The sequence below is a fragment of the Centrocercus urophasianus genome, unplaced genomic scaffold (assembly GCF_019232065.1).
Source record: "Centrocercus urophasianus isolate 14NV4802_14NV808 unplaced genomic scaffold, USGS_Curo_1.0 seq_10, whole genome shotgun sequence".
Lineage (NCBI taxonomy): Eukaryota > Metazoa > Chordata > Aves > Galliformes > Phasianidae > Centrocercus > Centrocercus urophasianus.
In genome coordinates this window covers 67,865,667-67,891,243 of record NW_024884142.1, presented here as the reverse complement: position 1 = coordinate 67,891,243, position 25,577 = coordinate 67,865,667, and the positions used below count along the sequence as shown (strand labels likewise).

Genomic DNA, 25,577 nt, shown 5'->3' with positions numbered 1-25,577 from the left:
CAGTTTGTATAGTCTGCTTTTTCCACTTACTCTCTGGAAGACAAAGTTACTTTCCAGAAAGAAAAGTCATTACATTAATAAAGCAATTTGGTGTCATTTTTTATGGTGTTGTTTTAACTGAATAAAACTTTTTACTTGTAAAAATGCAAAAAGATTTCTGTTAAAATTTTATTCAAGTGCAAAATTTTCAAGGCTTTTTAAACATAAAAAGGATTCATTAAAAACATCTGGATGTGATTTGAAAAAGATATTGAGATTTAGCCCAAAGTTTCTGTATTATTTTAACTTCATGTGGCAATTCAGCCTAAAATAAGCAATTCAATAAAACATTAGAGGTTATTTCTAAGATTTTCCTCCCCACATCTACAAAATCTGATAATTCTAAATTATTAGTCCAAGTTTCCTAGCCTTTTATTAAACACGTTTCTGTAAGCCAGGCAAAAGAGACATGGCTTTTGTTATGCTCTGATCAACTTGCTGATTAGTTTGCCTCCTTTCCTTTGGCTTCATCACCTATAGAGTGATCCCGTAACTGCTTACTGAACATATGCCTTTATTTATCTAATGATAGTGAAATTTTAATGACTGTACTGTGAACCAATATGTAGCATTCCTGGAGCAAAGCACCTGATATTATAAATCTAATAGTGCTAACTGAAGTTCAACAACATGAAAACTCACCAAGCTAAATGAGACTACAAGTAATGAAAAAGAATGGGGAAGTCGATACTTCACATTTGTCTGAAATACACAGAACACTACACATTTCTTCATGAGATTTTAAATATTCAAAATTCATGTATAGCATTATAGGTTATGACTTCTTTTTTTCCCCAGACATTGCAACACTTAAAGAATTTTGTCATTTTAAAAGAGTCTTCTTCTGGATGTGCAGGAGTACATGGTCCGCCACTCCACGCACTTCTGCTTTAAGCTAATGAACAGGAATAATAATATCTGTAAATGACAAGACAGGAAATTATACCCTTTACACCCCTCTTCCCCATCTACCCATTCATTCCCTAATTTCTTAACAGTCTTGCTCATGATCAAATACTCTGTTAGTTCTTCAGAACCTTAGTATTTACTCAGTTTAATATGTATAGTAGTTATTATATATTGCTGCCTTTTAACAACTTTCAAGATCAGTTTAGGATTCTGAAAATATGTTTTTAAAAAAAAAAAACAAAAAAACAACACCAACATGGATGAACTTCATTTCTTGTATATTACTCTGCATTACTTATGCCATTTTATCCATCTGTACCTGAAGTGTTCTCTCTAGTGTATTATCAGCCTTTGAATATGTAGGGTAGTAAAACTTATTTAATGATGTTAGCTACTACTTTTTAATTTTTAAGCATCAGTCATTTAAGTGCAGGAAACCTGAGAGTTATTAAACTGTCCTTTGCAACAGATACACAGAATTAAAAAAAAAAAAAGAAGTCATCAAGACAAAGGTAATAATGTTTTGATATATCTATGCTCTAAAACTGTGTGCACTCCTTGCTCTTGTTGTGGAGACCTGAGGACAGAGAGAGAAATTGAAATTCCAAAAAAATATATTTAGCCAGCTCTTTTAGCACATTTTACTAAAAGCAAGCTGAAACACGTTTGATTTTCAGTGCATACAGAAATAGCTCCTCTGTGAACAGCTGTGAAAAAAATCCCTGTATCAACATTATAACATAATAAATTTAGAGCACTTAATGAGCAATATATTTAAACCCATGTCAAACCACTGATTTTTTGCAAACTATCTAGGGTCTTATCAAAATGAATGGTTATTTCAAGAATCAGAAAAACCTTTCTCTCACCAAAAAACAGAAAGCCAAAGGTATAAAAAGAGAGCATGTTTTTCTTAAAATGGGGTGAGGAAGTATTTTACTGAAAAAAAGCATTTCAGTACTGCAGAATGCTATTCATTTTCATAAAGCAACTTCATCCACGCCGCAGGGTGAGTCCCTGCAGTACAGAAGTTCCAGACGGGGCTGAAGCTTTACATATGACCAGGACATATAAAAGCCACCTCTTATAGTAAGTAGTTCCCCCCCATTAACCTGTATTCCTCCTGCCCCTGCATTCAGGTAAAAGCCATAGTTTTCACTGTTGTGAAAGAATTCCAGCACTGAAGTCCTTCAAAGTCTTTCATAGCCTATGGATGCCGGTGGGCTACACTGTCTTGCTGCAGTCTGACTCTATGTTCTCCCGCAGTCTTGTCAAAGCAACCTTATGCAAGGAGCTTGTGAAGCAAAAGTCATATTTATGATTTTGATACACAAAAGACAAAGATTATATTTCCGTGGAGCTATAGTAAAATGCCTTCTTTAACACCAGACTCAATAAACCAGCTTTGTTTAGAACTGGAATTGGTTTGCTAGCACCCTATCCACACTACACATCTGGAAGTAATTCAATAAAAATATTTTGACAACTTTCATAAAATTGGAAACGCCAGCTTTACAAATTTAATCCCTCAATCCCTTAAACACCAAAAAAAAAAAAAAAAAAAAAGTCACAGAGGTATTTAAGGCAAAAGTTGAGTTCCAGTCAATTTCAATAGCAGTATTTTTAATACTTTCTCAACAGGTAAAGATTTCTTCTCCACCTCCATGTCATCTACTTCTTCATTTCATATCCACTTGGATGATGCACTATGATCTTGCCAACTCCTTTGTAACATTACAGTTTTTCCCCCATCACAAGGACTTAAAACACTATCTAAACCACAATTGGAAACAACTGTAGAACATGCAAGTCATTCACTAGAGAACAAAAACTCACAAGGCCTAGCATAGTTTCCTTTCATGCTGTCTCCCTTTCTCAAAAAACACATTTGCAGTTCTTGAATGTTCATTTTCAACTTTAGGTTTACTGAAGCTTTATCTACTGGGCACAAGCCCAGACAAAAATCAAAGATTCTCCTCTGCTCTGGAGAGGTGTCTATTTGTATTACTTCTCCTCACATACAGCAGCAACTACTACTGTTAGTAAGGATAATCTGGACTTGTTTGTCTGCTGTGATCTTGATCGGCTCATTTCTGATAGGGAAGGATGCCTATTTTAGAAGGAAATGCATTTGGTTTGTCACAGCTACCTTATATTCCAGGACGTTTTTTTCTCCTCAAGCAGTTGCAAAAGTGCTACACTTTAATGAAATATGGGTTTACCTTAGATTGGACTGCGTATGGGGTACTGAACATTAAAAGCATGTTCAATGCAGTTCACAGAAAGGCACTGGCAAATCTTAACTAAATCAGTTCACATTATAGCTTTCTTCTTGTCCACTCTGCTTAGAAGAGCAATAAAACCCTTAAGTGCAAGCAATACTATAAGCACATTGTTGTAGGCTTTGGAATTATATATTTATCCAGGAAAGAGTGAGGGATGGATGAAGAAGATGAACAGAAGAGAAACAGAATAAAGAACTACAGCAGTCACAGACATACTGGGAAAAAAAAAAAACAAAACCAAAAACATGCATTGATGTACTGCATCACAGCATTGCTTGCAATGTTTCACTGAGAGGACTGTTGTTATGCCCTCAACATTTATCTTTAAATATGTGGTTCTTATTCTTCCATTTTTGCATTTGCAAAAGCCCGAGAGCACAGCTGTCAGTGAATAAAGTCAAGCCTGACAACCACATTGAGTTATAGTCCAAAAGCTTTCTCTTCTGCTGCTCTCCTGTGACAATTAGACCTCACTTCTACCATTAGCAGAGCAGCTGCTTCAGCAAACCTTAACCTATACAGGCCGGAGACAGTCTTTCCACTTTGATTTCTCCCAGTGAGAAGGGAACGACTGCAGTGTAACAAATCCTGAAAGCCCTACTCAGATTCATGCCATAGATGACTCATACACATACTGCTTACATCTTCAAGAACTGAAATCAGATTGCAATTTTTTTTTCCTTCCTCTCCCTCTAATTTCAGTGATATCATAAATGCTCACACAGGAAAGGTCTTTGATAAGCTTTGAAGCAAGAACTACCATGGGCATTGCTCTATTTTTGGAGCATAAGACTAGAAAACAGGAAAAGAAAGATGATGAAATGGTGTATATCTATGTAGCATATGTTTTCTATTAGCCTGAAAAAAATACAGAAAGACAGTTGTAGCCTTATTACGATTTTTCAATCCACACAGGATTACAGATGCTAACCTATTTCTATAAATTTAAAGAAAATAAAATAGGGGAAGTAAAAAAGCTGATTTCCACAGCAGTTAGAAGTTAGGTAATGCAATAATTCCAAAACGCTTTCTGTCTCCAAAATGTTTACTGTCTCTTTTTCTTCTAATATCAAGATCATAATTTAAGCCTAAATTACCTGGCAAAACACCTAAACTGTGCAGCATTAAGTGCTTTCCAGAATGCTGGAAGAGCACAGACATATCTGAGAGACAAAGATACTGTAATGACTACATATAATTCCTCAAATACTTCATGGTATGAGTTTTTCTCATCAGATTTCCCCAAAATGCAAAGCAAAACCTTGCTGATGAATGCCTAACGTAAAGCTGTCACACTTCATTCTCACCCTTCCGCTGTTTAACGCACTTTCACATATTAAAGAATTGTAAGACTTTTGATCCTTGAATTATTAACATTTAAATTTCTCCTTTCACTTCATACTCTTTTCAAATGTCATAGTTTTCAGCTAAACTGTAACAGTCAGCCTATATACAATGCATAACATACAGCTGCTGAGAGTTATTCAGTGGTAGAGAGGGAACTTGGAAAAAAAAAAAAAAGAACTATAATTTGTTCTATTATTTCATGAGAAAAAGAGCTGACTACGTTGGTCAACCCTGCACAAATGCATCTTAAACATATATTTCCATTTAAAAATATTTAGTCTCTTACTCTCCCGAAGACTGACCTGAAAGATTACACCCACTATTCCTGGATTAGAGAACTCATTTGTTGTACTTTTTCACTGCAAAGCTTCTAATCCTCTGCTGATTTAGAGTGGAATATTTTTCCAGATCTCTTATCCTGTGAGGATTTTGTTTGTTTGTTTTCTTAAAGGTGACTGAATCTTTACCAACATACTGTTCCTGAAAACCATGTAACTGTTTCCTCTCAATTTTGTTTTAGAAGTCACAGAATATCACCAAGCAACAGGGCAGCACATGCAACAAAGCTTCGTAACAGCAAAATAATAATTGAATCCTTCCACTATAAAGATACATGGGAACGAAATACATGTTAGTTTCCAGACAACTTAAACCTTAATAACTGCAAAATGTGTCAAGATCTAGGGTGATGGTAGAAATTCCCATGAGTCCAAGATATGATTTCTGTCATTATATTTCATTCCACCTTTATTTCAATGTAGTGGCTAATAACTGCATTAAATGCCTGTATACTTCTCCTTTTTCTAAGGGATGAAAGAACAGTGGATTTCCTTATATTTTCATATACTGTAAAAATACATAATATCTTATTCTAGTATTTAAAGCATTACAAAAATTAGGAATGCATTAAAATGCCTTAGAGGCCTATCCTTTCTTCCTTTGATATTCCATCTACAGATTTTCTGTCTCTGTTCATGTGGATTATAGGAACTGAGCCCACAAATCTTAAACACATAAGCCAAAAGAAAAAAGGCTGTTTAAACAACAGAATTAGGAAAGCAACATACATGAACACTATTCTCCTCCTTCCAGTTTTCTACTCCTTCCTTTGCACTGTTCAATATAATTTCAAAGTCAGTAGTACATATTTATTAAAGACAAAAAAAGTATTTCTTGCTGGATTGATAACATTCATAGACTCAAAAAACACCAATAATAAAACCGCCTGTGATTACTTTCCCTTCTGTAAATCCTGTATCTTATTATCACAGTAAACACCATGATTTTCTTATGTCAAGCTTCCCAAATTTTGGCACCTCAGCCTCCCTCCCATTATAGGAGTATGCTGTTAGAAATTTTACATGAATAACCTTGACTAGATATGAGATATATTATGGAACTAAAATATCTACTGAGCAACCCAAGCAAGTTCTCCTTTATTTCATTCACAAAGTTATTGCCACTTAACTAAACAGGTTCTGGATTGTGCAAGAGAGCTTGAATAACCATATCCCTGAGATTTCAACTGACTCAACTAGAACAAGTGGTCCATCCCAAAAGGAGAAACATAGTACTAACAGCTTCAAGTGTTCAAGGCAACCCTCAAAGACCCAGGCACCTTGTGCTGTCCCTTTAGTGAGAAGGGTGCAAGCTGTAGCTCGGAAGATAACCTTGCATTTGCTGCCACCCTCAGTATCATAGCACAGAAGAGGTGGCAGCAACACCTCACACAAACAGCAGTGACATTCTTTCAAGCCCTGACAAAAAAGGCTGCGGTTTACAAAAAAAAAAAAAAAAAAAAAAACAAAAAACCAACAACAACAAAAAAAACCACAGAAAATGAGATCCCACAAAAAAATCAGTTGACAAGGAAATATCACATTTAATAAAGTAAAAGGCTACCTCGGAAACAATTTTACAACTGGAGTTTTCAAATAAATAGCATTCCACAGTTGAACTAAGCATCTGTATTTTTAAACAGCAAGCCCAAGAGGAACATGCTATGAGACATGGCCACACCACTAATTATAGCATTAACTACTCCTGCATTGTGAGAAAATCCCACTGCCTGAGAAAGCTGTCACTGCCATAGGTAGAAGTGGACCAAAACGAAGTCGTTCTTCCATAGAGGAAAAGAAAAGACAGTCCTTTGCCAAAGCCACCAGAAATTTTTGTCTTTGGGTAAGAGATCCACAGCATTCTATTATGTATGGATTAATTCCTTCCTACCAACTTCTGCATTGTCCAGAAAGCAGCTTCACATAAAGTTATCAATGTAGTCTTATTGATCATTGCTAAGAAACCATGCTAGATTATACTGTTTTTCTATAGCTTTTTATCATATGCCCAATAGTTAATTATATCGTACAGTTTCCTACTGCAAGATTCATCCCAAAGCCTTGCTTATTGCTGCAGCCTAAATTGAGAGGACTGAAATGGCATGGAACTTCTGCAAGAACATAATACTTTTTGAAAAGCAGGTATTAAAACTTGGCTATCACCAGAGCTTCTAACTATGAAGTATTTGTGATGGTTTGTGACAATTTTTTCTTAATTCTTGCAAATTAGCAAGTTCCTTAAGCTCTCCATCGTCCCTAAGGCACTCTATCTTCCTAACTTGAACACTAAGCTCCTTAAGATTTTGCTTCTGCAGTGGTTAAGATTTTCTGTCTCCCACTCTGAATATTCTAATATGACAAATACACTTCTTAGCATAAGCCGGGACAAAGTATGTATATAAATAAAATTCCTTACCTTTTACTACATGTATTATATCTTATATACAGTGAGAGGTAAGAATGTTTCTTGTTATGTCCCAAAATGACTTTCAAAAACTGAATTTTAAAGCAACAATTCCCCAACTATAATGCAACAGTGGTACACAGTACTGAAAATACGAACAAGATGCAAACTTCTGAAGCAGTATTTTACATTTTTATTTCTCTTCAGATTCTAATGCAATAGCACTGAAAATTACAGAAGTACATTACTAAAACTCTCAATATATGTCCATCAACCAAACCTTTTAGTTACTATATGCATCTTTGGCAACTTCCAGTTTGCATTTCCTAGGTGCCTAGGTTCCTCTCAGTATGCATTTAATTCTGTTCATTTTTATCCTTTTAGTTTTGGCAGCGATCTGTGATGTGAAGGTGCCAGGTTTTTATAGGCTGCTGGAAACACACATTTCTTTGTCCAGCTCTTTAAAGTAAGAAAAACCTCTGATGTCTTTTTGGGCAGCTGTTACTAAAATCTTTTTTCGTCAGTCCAAACTGATACACACAGTGTGATGTTCTTTGCAATTCAACTTTCTAAAACTTTTGTTTCTTAACTGTTCCATGCTTCATTTGTCACTTAACAAAGCCTGGCCTACCTCTACCTTGAGCATTTTAAGTACTGTTACAAGCAGCCACACGTCACAAAACACAACTGAACTAGCAAATCTATGAAGTGGGACACAACTGATTTCTTTTAATCTAGACATTATATTTCCAATGTGCTTTACTTTCTTTCATATACAGGAACCATGCAACTGAAGTGTAATAATCTCCACCACCTTGAAGAACTGCTGACTTTTTTTGTGTTTATACAACACATAAAGGCTTTTTTCCTTCATACCTAAAAAAAAACTCCAAACAAAAACTGGCAAGATGAAAGCCAAAAGAAAAAGACTACATTCCACAAAAACAAACAAACAAACAAACATTTGTTCAGATATATTCTTCTAGACTTCATCTAAATAAAGCATACAGCACAAGAGATTTGCTTAAGTGGGATTTTATGTTTTTACTGATGTAATCATATTTTCCTCAGCTATTTCTCAGAATACTATATTGTCATGACTCTACATGACAAAAAGTGTTTAGATCCACACCCTCTACTATGAAGACAATATGTTTTGGAGTTAGTTTGTTGGGTTTTTTTTTTGTTTGTTTGTTTGTTTTTTAAATGAAAACCACTTCTGTTTCATGACTGCTAGCAGATGTTAACGAAGTTAATTATAATGTTAATACAGCATTGCCTTCTTTTTTGTGCAGTGATTTTCTCCCTGTCAGTGCTAGGAAGAGGAAAAGATAAAACAGTTATTTTTGCCCTGGTACATACTACTTATAATGCATTTCAGGGGATGCCTGAGTCAGATCTTGGTGCCAAATAAACTCTAGAATCAAAGCTACACCCTGTAAATAGTTATACAATAAACGTATCTGTGCTTCTTCCTGACTTGAATTCATAACAGGTTCAGAGCTCTGGTACTTCTGATAAGTTTCATATAGATCCCAAGAATGAACTTTTTTTTTTTTAAACTGACAAATAAGAATATGTCAGGGACAAGTTTCATTTCTGACAATGCTTTCCTGCCAAAATTTAGCACATATATCAAAACACCAAAATTAATTTCCCAAGCAATTTTGCCTTATGTACTTGTATATTTCCATTTAATTTTATGCACATTACGATTCACCATTACATCTGTGATGTTGCATATGCAATCTCATAACCACTGCCTCCTACCATGGCAAAATAGCTAGCTGCTTTAATAAGTTCCACAGTATAAACATCCACAGATTAAAAAAAGATATATTCTGTATTTATCTGAAAACACCACATCAGAAGTTTTAGCACACTTCCTACTCATGGTCAGGGAGCATAGATGTTTCCATCCACACAAGAGAAACTTTATCCTGGGCGGCAGCAACATGGAAATCAAATGAAGGATTGTGGCTTTGTTATCACAGGCCTTCTTGTTGTCACTAACTTCCCTCACATGAACACGAAGGTATGAATTCAGGAAATTGTTGCTGATTAAAAAAAAAAAAAACAAAAACAACACAACAGTATGACACTGCTCCTTCAGTTGCCTTTTCTGAAACAATTAACGATCTGCAAATGGCCTTGTATTAACACTTGAAGAAGGAGCATCGAGGTGACTGTCAAGTCCTCACATCCATCACCTTCCTTGCACAGTGTCTCACTGCTTGGGCCCTCTGATCCTTGTGTCAACTCTTCTCATTCCCACAAAGGACAAACCGTATTCATCTAACAATTTCCAGTAACTGCCATATTCCACCTAACCACAACAGAATTATGCATTAAATTGGGCCTGAAAATAATCAGTCACAAAAGCACTTAGATGTATATGCTTCATCACCATTACCCCTTATGTAAGTTCACATTTTGGCAGGAGTAACTTAAAATACTCGTAGTCATATCCTGAGTTTGGTTTAACTAACAGCACAACCAAAATACCTTGACTAATTGTTATTCTCACACTTTCTATTACCATGATTCACATTAGAGCTTGATCCTTCATAGGCAAGCAGCCTAAAATATTCAGAGATACTTCTCCATGCCAACATTATTTTCTTTTAGATACCACAGCACAGAGGAAGAGTGAGGCCTGATACAAGAAGTAGGATCAGGCAGTTTTTTTTTTTTCCCCCACAATTTTTTAAGAAGCCAGACATCTGGAAAACAATCCAGGATTCACTTCAGTCCCCATCTCAAAAATTAAAAAAAAAAAAAAAAAAAAAAAGCCAAACAATTTAGTAACATTTTAACAGAAAACAAAGCATATTTAGATACAAGAAACAGATTCAAATTAAAATTCCATATACCTATTCATATTGGAAGAATGGCTTGCTCTTTTCACAAGTTAAATCAGTGAAGCAAATAAGGTCCGTAACAACTAATTCTAGCCAGCTCCTATTCCACTGAATAGAGTACTAGTGCTAAGCATCAGATACAAACAGCACAACAAACTGTTCTTTTTTTTTTTTGCCTTTACATTTCACACCTTAGAACAGTTCAGCAGGCAACCAAGAAAACACACTTCTAGTTGAGGTGCAAGTCAGGCTGGCTGGGAGACCTCACAATACTATTGCTGCCCAGGTAGACGTCGTCTGGAAGATGCAATCACTCAACCCCATGACCAAAACTTGTTACTTCCAGCAGAGCTCCAGAACATCAAAGTACTAATCATAAAACTCTATCAAAACAACACTGTGGCAGCCTTGCATTCCAGTGACATTACCCACGTTTCTCTGATTCCCACATTACAGTTCTGGCACAGTATCATTAAAGCAGCTTATCAGCACTCAGCAGTTTTTCCATAATGAATTGCAACCTATCTTCAAACATTTTATTACTGCTGGGCTGGAATTTCACAGTTTTGTTCCTCATATTAAGTTTGGGTTTACTAGGAAAAAAAAAAACAAAAAACAAAAAACAAAAAAAAACCAAAAACATTCCCATCAGACTCTGAAAGGCAAAACTCAATGGAGTGTGTGATCCCATATCATGTAAGGATTGCTCTTGGACAGTTAGAACAGGCTATGCTGCCCCACCATCAGATAAAAGACATTCGTATTAGTGCTAACAAACATCATCAGTGAAAGCATAAACTGTAAGTAGTCCTAAGTAACAGCTGCATGATAAATGCTTTCCTCAGTATGCCAGTAGATACAAATCCATATTATGTGCATAACCACATGAATCAGAATGGAAAAAAAAAAAAAAACAACTTTGTGAAAGTGTCTAAAAGCTCTACTATGTGCCTTGGACACAAACTTCTATCATAGTTTCTCAGATTTTCACATACTTATATATACTAAGACCTTTGTATGAGCTTGCAGACAATGTACTAGAACTGCAAGTGGGTGTAGAAGACATTAGCCCATTACAGAAGTGACATAAAGCGGCCTTTGTGAGAAGCAGGCTTGCATTCCATGGAAATCAGAGATAAGTCATGAGAACTTTAACATGGGTTTGACTTCAGGTTTCATTTCATGGTAACTCACATTTGTAGATTCCCCCCTCCCTTCTACATCTAAAGCAGGATAAATTTATTTTCATAAATTTATATTTGAAGACAACACACCAGTTTTGAAACAGATGAATGCAGCAAATGCGTTACAGACAGCCAACAGAGATTAGAAAGGGCAAGGGATTGTTTTGTTAGACTTTAATTACAATCTGGAGTAGCTGATGGAACTCTTACATTCGTTTTATGTAACAGACCCTCTTCCTAGTGTCTTTGCAATCACTTCTACTCAAATGAATGCAAGGATAAACTTCTTTATACTAACTGAGTCTTCTATTCCAATTTCGTGAAGGTTTGGAAACATCAGTTTCATTTCCCACTATGATACTTTTCTTAATGCCAGCAAAGTCATTCATTGACACAAACTGAAGTGAAACAGCCAATCCTGTTCATTCAGGTTCAGCTGTTGTCCTCCTGGGACCACAACATAGAATCCACGACACCTCTGTGCATCAGGTAATCTAGAACTTGTAATTACTATTACTACAATTTAAACACAGCTGTCTTCATCAAAGGAGAAACAGATCTGCTGCCTTAATTACAAAATACCCATGAATTTGTCCACACCCCATTCTTAGCCATTCCATCAAATTCAATTCAAAATGTTGCACTTATTTCCTCACACAAATCAACATAAAATTATACAAAAGAGGCCAAGTTAGAAAAGTTTTCTTTGGCAAGCTGTCTTATTCTCTTCCTCCCCCAAACTCAAACAAGACTATTTTTTAAGTGATCACACAGTCATATTTGCAATTCCAGTTGTTCATTTTCATCTACATTAAAACAGCTTTAATTCACATGGATCATTGTGAAACCCATGTGGCACACAGCCAAACTACAACATAGTGCCAAACTAGGCCAGTCATCTGCATAGAACATGTTGTCATTAAAATCAATGACTGAAGTGATGTTGTGGAATATTTTACTTGATTCTAGTTAGAAATGCAAAACAATGCTGCAGTCACTGCACAGCAAGATGGGATTCAACACTCCAGGCAAGAAGCTGGGTTTGTGTTGTTTTTATTTTAACATAAAAATGAGCCACTGTAAAGAATGTTACTTATAAAAGCCTGATAATAATCACCACATTGATGCATGTAATGTGTGCAATTAACATGGAACAATTTTCAAAAACACTATTTACTATCTGGAAATTATTTCTGTAGTTGTTGCTATGCAGACCAGTTTAAATGAAGACTTTCCTGCTCTTAAAGCAATGACGTAGTTTAAACTGAACTTTTGTATTCTTACTGTTTCCCTGTTTCTTGCATGCTAATGCAAAAAATTATTTGGGTATTTCTGATAATTTTCAGCTTGTAATTTTCACTTTTACGAAAAGCAGAAGGCCAACCAATAAGAGATGAACCGTTATGATATCATTTCCGATTCCTTTATTTCAAGCTACTCTGTATGAACTGAAAGGTGTAATTGTCCTCTGCCTGCAAAGACAGCTAGCATACACATGCAAATGAGGATCACAGTAATTTCCATAAGAGACAGAACCACTGTTGCAATGGACATTTGTCTCTTCATAATAAGTCTAATCTGTTGGTGGGTTAAAAAAAAAAAAAAAACAACAACCAAAAATAATTAAATAAGAGGTAAATCAAAAACCTGTTAGGAAATGTGAAGAAATATGTTTCTTGGAAAAAAAGCTTGAAGTTTACCACAGAATATTTATTTCCACCATAACACCACCATAAAGAAGAGCCAAATTACCAGTGGTGCAATTTAAAGTTTTGCAGTTTAAGTTGTTTATAAAGCTATCAAATCTTGACAGCAAAAAAATGTGTTTTTGTATAGTAAAAGTCAAAAAGTAGAGATCAGCTCCAGTTGTAAAACTTTAGATTGGAATGTTTGTAATTAATTATATGCAAAGAGGTGGAGGGGATTTAAAAACACAGAAAGGATTTAGCTCTCTTCAGAGGGGGAGCTTCCACTCACAAGGGAGGTTGGATTTTTGTATATGTGAATGTGAACATCCTGAACTCCAATTTTCGTGAGAGGCTGGGGATTTCTGTTCAAGACAATTAAATAATTAAAGGATTCTTGTGATTTTAATCTGACAAAAGTTTTACCTGAATATTTCAAACTGCTGAAGTTTGCTGTTGTGAAAACAGTCACTAATTCCCCTTCCCCTCACCTCCAGGCATGTTCACTCACTAATAATATTTTGATGTCCAGCAGAGCATAATGCACACAGAGGAAGGGAATGTAGATAACTACAAGTTATGCAGTTTAAGAAATCTGCATTATAACAATTATTCTTTATGAAAAGAAATGGCTCAACTGTTTTCTCAAGTGAGATTTTTAAATCACACTAGTTTTTAGATTTGTGAAAAAGGAAGATTCTAATCCCATTTTCTCAAACATCACTGGTTATTGTACTCATGCACCTAAAATGGACCCATTCAAAATAAACCTGAACAGTGATTTACACATGCAACTGCTTTAATCTTGTAACAGATGTTTGTAGGACATCTGTATTAGTTTTACAGTTTTCCTGAATGAAAAGGAAATGAAATAAGTTGCTAAAATTCCTGTGTATATACCTCATATGTGACCTCATACATACCTCTCTATTTGTAAATGCCTTGGGTTTTGTAAAGAAATTGAAGATGGAGGAGAGAAGAAAAAAAAAAAACAAATAAAACCCAATAGTATACATATTTTTCTGCACTTTGTTTCATTTTTAGACTTTATGTTCCTATGCACCTTTCACAAGGTGCAAGTTGCCTGACAGACAAGGTAAAAGAACGCCTTCCTGAATGAGTCCCATTATGCAGCTTCAACAACAGCTAATTAGAACTAACAAAACTTACTCTGTTTCCCTTCTCCATTTTATGCAGCCTTGTAAAGCCACTAACATTTTCTCTCCTCTTTTTCCCCTCCTGAAGGGGAAGTTAGTTCTTTTCTGTAGCACTGTCCACATCCGCTTGCATGCGTCTTTCCTTTTTATACAAAACTGCTTCAGACTCATCCTAGGTGCAGCTCTCATATATATCACAATAATTTTGATATGCACTGTAAATATATTACTCCAAACAAGAAAATCCTAAACAAGCTCACAGTTGCAGAAAGCTTCAGAACTGAAAGACTCATTTAACCTATGAGCTTGTCTGCTTCAAACAGTGCAGCTCTTGGCATTTCTCAGCAAGAATAATTTAAGGCACTCAGTCTTTTTCAACAGGATGTAGACAAAGAACTTAAAAAAGAGAAAAAAAGAAAAACTTCAAAGAGTTACACACTTCTTTGACTGGCACTATTGCCTGGCTGACACTGAATACAGAGAGGCTATTCTCATTAATAAAATGTGAATGTAAGATTAGGCCTTCCATTTTAAAACTGTCACTACAAGTAAAGACAACAGTACATACAAAGGACTGAATTCAAGTACTTTAAATACATTTTCAAAGACTCCAGGAAAAAGAAAAAACAATCTTAGTACACGTCACTCACCTGAAAAGACATTGGGAAATGCTTCTGTAGAAGCCTGCACCCCTGAGGACTTTCTTGAATGAGTCAAAGGCACTCTTTCTGTTTGAAACTTCTCACTAAACCCCTTATGCTCCAAGTAGCCTGCAGAGCCCACCTTCTGCGTTATCTCACTTCCGTGATTAGATACTTCTTCTGTCCAGTCTGCTGAACGGCTAAATAAACCAGCCAAACTAGCAGACCTCTGCTTCTTAATAGGAACTTTTTCTTTTTTGTGGAAGGACTCTTGCCTCCTTGTAAAAAGTGGGCTCTGAGATGGGGAGGGAGAAGGTGAATGGTTGGGAGAACTCAGTTGCCTAGTTGTGGTTTTGATGTAACAGGGATTAATTAGATAGGGCTTAAAGCATCGGGAGCCAAACATCGGACTTCCGGCTGTTCCTTCAGAGGATAAAGTGCCATTTTTCATTTCCATAGATAAACCATTATGCAAGTCCTCTTGACTGGCTGGTAGAACGTGTTTCCCTTCCTGAGTCTCAGCAGCATAATCTTGGCCTGCATCTGACGCACTATCCTCTGTTACTGAACCTTGGAAATCAGCAGCCTGCACTTCAGCAATTTTAGCCTCAGAATCTGCTGCTGAGGTTGGAAGATGTGCTGTGGAGCTGCATGCCTCAGACCCATTTTCTACCACAGTTCTATTTAAATCACCCTCTAGCTCACAAGCTACAGCATCCACTACAGCAGTGAGCTGCTCCTCAGGCAGTTGCTTACGCTCCTGTGGTTCAAATAAACCGTTACCAGGAGAGCCCGTTCCATTTACTGCTTCTTTCAGTTCGCGTTCAGTTGCACAGGAAACAGGAATGTCTTCGGCAATTTCAGATACTGCTGGAATAGCCTCCACAGCGTCAGGGCTACTCTCTTTGTCAGTGGCGGTTACTGAAAGAAACCGTTCAAAATCCAAAGGGGCTGCTTGCGAATTAGCCATGTGTCGGCCCATTGTTTTGGTGACAAGGTCCTCCGTTCCAATGTTAATTGCCCCCTGCTGCTGCTGCTGCAGTCTAATAGCTTGCTGGATATCAGAAAGCAAATCCTCTTGCTCTGTGGCTGAATGGAAACTGTATATATCTGTATCAGAGCCAGAGCTGGTCCTTTGTCCATCCTGTGTCTCTGCAGCAACTGGGACAGTTTCATTTCTGATTTCAAAATGTTCAGCATCTGTATCAGAAAGACCCCCTTCATCTGCAGAGATGCTTATATCTGGAGTTTTGGTAACGACTGAATGAGTACTGTCCAGCTCTCCGGCTGGCAAGGCCTGACTTTCCAAAACATCCTCCCTTGAACTACTATTCCCATCTTTAGCCTTGGACAGATTTTTTCTAATCCTCAAATTTGAAAACACAGAAGCTCTCGAATCTGATTTACCCTTCTTTTTACCAGATTCGCTTCCTTTTGCATGCTTCCCCAGTCCCTTTTTGCTTCCCGATACCTTCTTTGTGCCATCTGTATCCTTCGGCCCAGAGGCATCCTCTCCTCCTTCATGCACATCACCTGCATTTTTCTTTAGCTTCCCATCTTGATTCCCCATGATTTTTCGCAACGCAGCACCTTCAGTAATCAAGCCATGCTCCCGGGTTTCTCTCCCTTGGCCTGCCGGCAAGATCCCCTCTAGCAATCCAGGTTTGTTTTCAAGCGGTGGTGATGCAAGTGAAGCAAATGCTTGCTGTGCCTCTCTCCCATCTGCTAGAGCTGCCTTTTTGCATAATGTGCTGCTTGCACTGGGCTCCGCTGGGACATGCTCAGTACAGCACTGCGAGCTGCAGACAGCTCCTTCCAATGGCTGCTGCTCACAGAGCTGCCTGCTCTCTGGGCTTCTGCTGCACTCCTGTTTCTTTAGGAAGGATTCAGTGAAAAGTGTTTCCTTTATAAAAGTCACTTCTTTTTCCACGGTTTTTATTGCCTGCATTGCAAATTTTGTGTGGCATCAAATCACTGATAATTGCTGGACTTCAATGCTCTCATTCCTAGAGCAGAAAAAAAAGTAAAGGTACTTTAATTGTTCCTCAAATGATCAAATGAATAAATGAATAACTGTGTAAATATAGACTATTGAGTGATCATAATATTTATAAGTTGTTTAAGCACATGCTATTTCGGCAGATTAGGCAGTACCTCTGGTGATATACATGTTTACTTTTTAAAGGTCACTGAAATATGAAAATTAGTATTAAAAGGAGAATTATTCTGAAAGTACATAGAATAAAAATAATAAACAGAAAGTTCTTCTTGTAAGGACATACACTTAAAATTCAACACATTTTGATAACCACACTATATAAAAAAAAAAAAACTTCCCACAATTTGTATGCTGAGAAGGTATATATACTATTACTATCAGGAGATTCAACTCATTAATATTAAAACATATCTGTTATTTTTCCTGATAAGAACATCTGGCATGAAACAAGAAAAAACAAACAACAAAAATATAGCACCATTCAATTGCAACTAAGGAAAACACTCCTCTATATTTAATAATTGATTTGAACACTGTTGCTTCCTAACTATTTTGGAAACTTGTGCTGAAGTCCTCCTTTACCTCCATTTTTGGTTTAGATGCATTAACGTCCATACTTCATAACGACACTTCCTGAACTTCCAGAGTGGTATTCTCTTCCTGTTTTTGAAATTTAGATTTAAAATACCTCCAGTAGAAACAAAAGTATAAGATACTGAATTAACAAGTTAGATCAGTTCAGTATCTTGGTTCAAATCCAGCCAAAAACAGATTTGATACATATATCTAAACTGATTAGTCTATTAGATAAACTTTTTGTGAAGTACTTTATATATTCCTTATACTTCTGAGCTCCTTTATCAACAGTTTTCATTCCATAATGGATTTCTTAACATAATTCCAGGGAAATGCATCCTACAAGCTTGACAAATTATTATTTTCTATATCATTCGCCTCCTATCTGAGGTTTTACTTGCTTTCTTAGTCTAAATATATTAAATAATAAGAAATGTGTACATATTTACACTTTACAATTTGTATATTTACATTCTCATGAAACCAACAAACAAGCATCATAAGTACCACCTCCACCAGTTTTTCCTCCTCAAAGAATACCAATTACCTTTACCAATCTGGATTGTTGTCATTGCTAAATAACTACTGCTTATTCAGTTTGGAAAGAATAGTACTGACAACAATAAACATAAGTAACTTGTTCTGAACTATCATAAATTTTTCCTTGAGCTTTTTATTCATTTACTGTTCTACTGCAAGCCATGTCCTGAGGTGCCTATGGCTCAGGCATCACAAATCCCCTGTACTGAAGGACTCAAGACTTTTGAGCAGGTCAGATGACACTGACTTTTTAATTTATTCTTAATTTATTTTTTCTTTTCCTTTTCACTTAACCAGATAATTGAAAATATTCTAGCAAAAGCCAGCATAGCAAAGCCCACAAGAACACTTAAGGGAATTTGCTTTCTGACTCCATTCCTGGCTTTGTTTTCTACTACCTTACTTAGCTTCTATTTTTTTTTTTTTTTTTTTTAAAGAATATTTTGTTTTCCATGGCATTATTACTTGCAAAAGGGCTTCAAATCTCAGGGGTAATCTAGTCCATCTAAAGATAGGGGGAAGTAACTACCAAATGCACAGTTTGAAGGAACCACAGTAGTAGAATGCTACCCTGATATAACTGAGATTTTTCGCTCATTTTCATCCTTAATCACACCTGAGTTATCATAGCTTCTCAAAATCTTATTCTACTACAAACTACACAAAATTAACACCTTACAGACTTAACATATAAGGGAAATTTTAGTGAGATATTCTGAAGTGATTTCCTCTCCATTCTTCTCCATAAACACATGGTCCCTAAATCATTTCCCTTTACTTCTGATGTTAATATTTTGGGCTTTGTGGTGTTTTTTGTTTTTTTTTTTTTTTGTTTGTTTGTTTGTTTGTTTTTTCTTTCCCCTTCAGGAGTCTTCAGCTTTCATAAAGAAACATAATACTATTAATGACAGCAGCAATCAGAACACTTTGGCATCGGTATAAGCTACATTTAAAAAACTAAGAACATAATTAACATTCAACAACGACAACAACAACAACAACAAAGTGTTTCCATAAAAAGGCAGTAAAGAAAGAAAAATATGCATGCAAGAAGGAAACATAATTTTTAGAAATAACTAGAAGTTGTTTGTAGCATGTTGCAGGCTATCATCAAGTAACTTATACTGGTCCTCAAGCCTGCCTACCTCATTTAGTATTTAACATGCTTGCAGCTTCTCAAAAATTATAGAGTCAAGATCACAAGCGTGAGCCTGAGATACTCGTGTAAAAATTGAGAGAGACTAAAAACAGACATAGGTTTAAAACTTACAGTTCAAGATGCATTATCCTTTCACTCTTAGATAGTGCACATGGACACATTCCACTTAGAAAAGGAAACAGCTGCTAGAAGACAAAACTTTTCAATAACAGGAATTTCCACCTACTGCAGCCCCCTCTGAATGCCCACAGCACTGACCCACCCTGCCTACCAGCCCTGCTCTGCGCTGGTCTGTGATGGAGAGGAAGGGAAGAGGAGGGCAGGGTAGGGCAAGTCAGGTCTTCTGACTGCACTGATTGCCCCCACCTGGGCACAGCACCTGGGCCCTCCTGGAGCACAGCTAAGGCAGAGCAGTTTTCCAAGATGGCAAAACTGTGGAGACCTGGGACCACAGGAAGACATTTCTTCTGAAATTTCTCACAAAATGCCCTGATCGTTCACAAACATCCTTGTGTTCCTGGCTCAGCAGAATCACAGTCTGGCTTAGGGAGGTAGAGAGGTGCCTAGTTGAGCTCACACTGCTGAGATGGAGATTTCTTGGAACAAGGCTGCTGAAGTTGGGAGTTCTGTACATTTTTACCATGATTTATTGGCTGTAATGTTTTATTTTACCACTTCAGTAATTGTCAAGTGAGTATTGTCATTTAAGTGCCCATGAAGCGAAGATAATAATGCCTCATTATTGCAATTGACCTACATGTGGCATTGCCATGGCTGTGATTGGCAGGACTGAGCTGTTAAAACAGGGTTAGGCTTTGTGGACACAACCCCAGAGGAAGGGAGCCACAGACCAGTCCTTCCAGGAGGCTGTGTACATGTGTATGTACAAATGATGTCTATGTCCCTCTGCTTGCTAGGCAAACTCAGCAGCTGAGGCAGTGGGAAGCAGCGGCAGCCCAGGACAGGTGCTTTGGTGGGGTTAAGCCACAACACGCTGACACGGGTCACAGGTGTTCTAGAGAGAGATCCATCTTCTTTTCCAAGGCCACAGGCAAGTACTGGGTTGCCACTGACAGTACAGAGGAGGATAGTGGTAACAGGCCGAGGGTAAGACAGCCATGATGAGAGCTGCTGCTGATTGCTGCAGGGTGTGAACACATCATGCTCAAGTACTTCTGGCAGAACTGCAAGCAAAATCTGGACTTTGCTCCCCTGGCACTGTGGCTCTTCCAGCCTTCTTTTATCCTGTTCTGGAAATGTTATCTTCCCAGAAGATATTAGTTACCATTGTAAAAAATAGTGGTTCGTGCTAGTGCAGTTGAAAATAATTTCCTGCCCAATTGCCCCCAACTCTTTCAGCTCTAGGCAGAATCGTCTTTTACAACTTGACAAATTCAAGCTGGCTTTCCTCTTTCCTCTTTCCCACAGGCATGTGCTGAAGACTGAGTCAGGAGTTGTGGAAATATAATGTGGGTTATGAGACCACGGTGGCTAGAGGTGAAGTTGGTTAATACTCATCTGAGCAGTATGAAATCATGCCTCATGAATTGTATTTATGTTAAGTAGAAATCATTCAATTGGTTTTCATATTGAAATATTTCTGGTATAAGGAGCTTGAATCCAACAAGCAATGATCAAATTGAAGCATTTATCTTGCCTTGGAGAAGCTTTTATTAGGTGCATGAGAAAGTGATGAGGAGGACTTTCAAATACCTTTTACAAAGTGCTCAACTTTCTCCTGCATAATATTTAAGTAGCAAAAACTAACATTGCAAATTAACATATCTGAAGAGACAGGATCTCCAGCAGTGCAATGCTTGCCAAATATCCTGCAGTTTGTACACTGGTTAGGAGCCAAAATCTTTTTGACACATTGAACCTCCTTTATTCCTCACATAAATGCAATAATATATTCATATATAGTGAAGCAGTGTTTTATTTATTTTATTTGAGATATGATCTGCTCAGCACAGCAAAAAACATATGCTTTTCAACAAGCTATTTTATTATTTTCCTCTAATATTACTGCAACCTAACTTCTATTTTAGTGTAAAATATAGCATAAGAGCTGTACAGAACCTTCTGCAGCTACTTAGAGAGGACAAATTGGCTGAGCAGCTGCACACAAAACCCTGCCAGCATTCCAGAGATATATGTGCTGCAGGTCAGGGTCAGGTCACAGAAGCAGTCTCTGAAAATCCAGGTTTTTGCAGACACTGCATCCAGGGACTCCTGAGTATGGAGCATAAGATGCTACACTCATTTTGTAACCAAATCATAGAATCATAGAATCATAGAATCATAGAATTCCTCAACAGGAAAGTGTGAAGGTCTATTTTGTTCCCCAATCTATTGTACTCTGAAAAATGGAGGCATCTTGTGGCACAGTCCCCACTTTTCTTTGCACAAAGTTCTTTTCAGGCAAATTTTGTATTAAATGCAATCAGCCGGCAGTCATTTGCTCATATTTGTACTTTGATATCCTGGCCAGCTAATTCAATTTTCATGATGGATTTTATACTGTTGCATTTAGTTTCCTTTTTGTGTAAGTTTTTACCATTTATACCACTCTAGAATGCAGTCAAAATTCAGAGTCTGAGTCGTGGATTTTATTTTCTAAGAGAGTAAAATTTATGCAGTGTGTTTCTTCAGACCTCTCAATAGCTTTTGATCACAGTAAAAAAGGTCAACCAAGTTTTTAAGATGAAAATCGTTAAATTCCTGCCAAAATCACACACACACAGAATCAGTTTTTGAGTTGATCAAGAGAGATTCACATAGTTTAAGATTACTTATCATAAGCACATATTTCATAGTGAAAAATGAGAGCAGAAGGGATTTGTTATACTAGAGGGCAGAGAAAGGAACAAAGAATACAAGTCTGTAGGAAACTGGGCCTCCTCATTTTCATTCCTTAGAGAAGAACATATTCTGTTAAATCAAGCAGAAAATTATGTATTGTCTTTTTTGGTTTGGTTGGACTACTCCCAGAGTACTTAATCACAGGGTTGAAAAATGTGGACTTCGATCGTATCAGTGGACATTTTTGCCTGCAGAGAGCCCAAAATGCCATGAAACAATGGCTAATTTTGAGCCTAGTCCTTTTCTGCAGGAGGCAAGGAATTTACTTTAATACTAAGCACTCTAATTTTATTTTTTCTACTATAAGTACTTACTAGTCTGAAGGAAAAGTTGACGAAGATAATTCTTTTCGTAGGATCCTTCTGTCTGTTAAAGATGTCGGACTGCAACTTTAAAGAAAAAATCAGTGGAGATTGACTTCAGCTTTTGCCCCCTTCTTTCAGATGTCCACTCCTGTTCTGCTGTAGACATATACATATATATATGCATGTATCAAATACACTTAGCAGTTAGAATGTATTTTTGATAGTATTTCCATAATTAGATTTGGGACTAAACGAGTCCAGCATAGTAAGATGCAGAAAAATGACTCTTTCCTAGACTTTAACTTACTTATTATATCATACCCATAAGGCAAATAGTACCTAACTAACAAACGTGAATGTCTCCATCTATTTATGAATTCATAGGATGAAGATCTTTGCAGCTGGAGTGACCAGAGTGTACTGAAATTAAATTGTCTGCCAGCATCTATCACGACAAAAAATAAGCACGAAAGGAACAAAAAAGTCAGGAACTCTGAGAACACTGAACAGACACTGATGTCATATGCATCATGTGGTTTTAATTCCTCTGACTCTGATCCTTTGCTGTTGTCACATGATGATCACAAAGAGTGATAAAATTTCTGCCATTTTTTGTGTCTCCACTGTACTGCTCAAAGTGAAATTGTTATTGCAGTTGTAACAACTCAAGTTCATCCCATAAACAGAGGGTATGGGAAGCTATTTCAGAGAATTACATGGATAGATACAGTTTCTGACATATATTCTGTTATCTGATGCTGATGCACGGGGAACAGTGTTCACTTTAAGTATTGGTTGGTTGAGCTGTGGCCCCTCCTTAGTAAAATCCTTGCCCTGTATATACATTTGCAGACTTAAGTGTGGTCTTAAGTGTGCTTGTAGTTCAATATAATGGGAAAAGAGACTAGGAAAGTAAGGAGAATTAGTCAAACCTGATGCGAGATATTAAGGGCTATTCTTTCTGGCTTCTTATGTAGAAAAAAAGCTAGCTGAAATACTGTATAGCCACACCCAGTTTCCTAGATTGATTCACTTCTTCAGAAGACTAGCTCTTATCCACTAAGTTCCCATACAGAAGACACATGCAGACCAATATTTTGATTATCCCTCCAAGTACCTCAGAACTGTATTTTGTTACAGGTGCGATTAACTTGTTCTGTATTCAAGTATATTTTTCATTTGCCTGGGCTGTTACCTGCAGCATAATAAAGCAGTCATCATGGGGGACAACATCAGACAATCAGCCACAGAATCATAGAACATCTGCCACACTAGAAACCCACCCAACTACAGTTTTTAATTTTCAACAGACCTGACTGCTTGATTGGGCTGAAGTAGTTAGGTAAGACTTATCTGCTCTAAGGTAGCTACAGTACAATGTACACATCAACTGAGCTCAACAAGCAACTTACGTTGTATGTACTGGATTAATGATCAATGATAGACTCTCAAAGACTAATTAGCAGAATAATTTCCTACTGTTTTGGTAATTAACATGGCTTTCCTATTGTCAGCTGAATGGTTATCATAGCAAGCTCAGTTCTGATGCTGATTGTCTCTGTAAAGCTAACACCCTATAAATGAACAGCTGGCAATCTATTTGCCTAGAGTAAGACAAAAGAATAAAGATGCTGCTGTATAACACAGATGCCCTGATAAAGGTCATGAGATACGGTTAAGTTGATTATGTTTTTGTACTGAAAGTGTTATGCCATATATAGAGGCCATCAATAAACTAAGCTTTTATAGCGCTAAATGCCTAAGGCATCTAGTGTGACCTAGTCAGGGATTAGAAGTGTCTCCTATGAGCAGGAGAAGGTTAAAATTTTGCCACATTACTATACCTGATCACGGTACCTAATCTCAATCTTTTTTTATTCTCGCACCTTTCTGCCTCAGTTAAATGTCTGCACTGTACCTAGCATTTGGGTTCATAGTAACTAGTATTTAGTAACAGTAACCTGCTGAACTTCTCATTCTGAACAAGTCTCCTTTAACTTCATCTTCAGCACTGAATCCAATATTTTTTACTTCTGTATCTCATTTTGTTGCATGATTTTTCTAAGGTCATCTGCAGACCAAGAATGTTCTTCCCATGACAGGTAATTTGCTTCTGTCTACAAAACAGCATTTCTTCTGTAATTTTATTTCATTCATTTCTTTGTCTGAACTGATCAATTGAAGTCCTATATTTTTTTGCGATGGTCCAATTTGGTGTCCTCTACAAGGCCGTTTCTTCCTTCTGCTTCTCATGCTCATTCTCTCATATGTGTGTTAACTTTTCTAACCTTAAATGATATGTCATCACATAATTCTCTTTCGATTTTTAATCCAAGACCTTCACTGCACCAAATTTCACATCTGTGGCTATGATGGAAGGAGGAGTTCCAATTTCTTGTTATCTGATAATTAGTAGAAGCACGCTGTGCTAAACATCAGTTTCTTTCACACAATGCTACAGATAACTATAATGACCTTTACTTTTTCTTCCCATATCCTGACTGTCAGTTAACACTGTTAATCATTAATGTCTGTGTCTTTCAAATATTAGCAAGATATGACCGATAATCTAACAGACATTCTTTTAATCAACTATTTTATCTGCAATGCTTAGAAAACTTTCTTTGGCTCTCTGCAGCAGATTCATTTCACCTTTGTGAGAAAGTTGAGTGGACATTCATTCTTTCTTCTTTGTCACAATCCAAACAGAGCTGCTTTTTATTCAGGGTAACATGAGGGACATGTAGGGTCCCTCAGGGATCAACACTGAACCCCATGCTATTCAACATCTTCACCAGTGATCTGGATGGTGAGACTGGAAGGCACCATCACTGAGTTTACAGATGATAATAGACTGGGTGATGTGATGCACATGTCAGAAGGGAGATACATCTTATGATACAGGCTGGGAGAGTGGGTAAGCAAGAACTGAATAAAGCTGAACAAAGAAAAGTACAAGGTTCCACACCTGGGTGTACATAACCAAATTCCCTAGTACTGGCTAGTGACTGTGTGGATGGGAAGCAGCCTTGTGTAAAGGAACCTAAAGGTTCTGGTGGAAAACAAACTGAATGTGACACAGCAATGTGTTGCTGCAGCAAAGGCAAATTGAATCCTATGTTGCATCTGCAGGTACATTGCCAGCAGATATAAAGAGATATAAATATCCCACTCAGCACTTGTCAGGCCGCATGTGGAATACTATGTCCAATTCTGGTCCCCAGAAAAGATTGAGAAAAGATGCAAGCAGTCTAGAGAGGGTCCAAAGGAGGACCATAATTATGAT

At 37.0% G+C, this 25,577-nt stretch overlaps 1 protein-coding gene across 1 annotated transcript in view; it reads right to left on the bottom strand.

Annotated features, from left to right (window-relative positions):
- The window catches only part of FMN2 (formin 2), a 141,286-nt gene extending 124,866 nt beyond the window's left edge, over positions 1-16,420 (bottom strand). Inside the window, exon 1 of the mRNA XM_042811192.1 lies at positions 14,860-16,420. Within this exon, the coding sequence (XP_042667126.1) occupies positions 14,860-16,420 (1,561 nt within the window). The remainder of the gene's footprint in view (positions 1-14,859) is intronic.
- Positions 16,421-25,577: the final 9,157 nt, after the last annotated feature.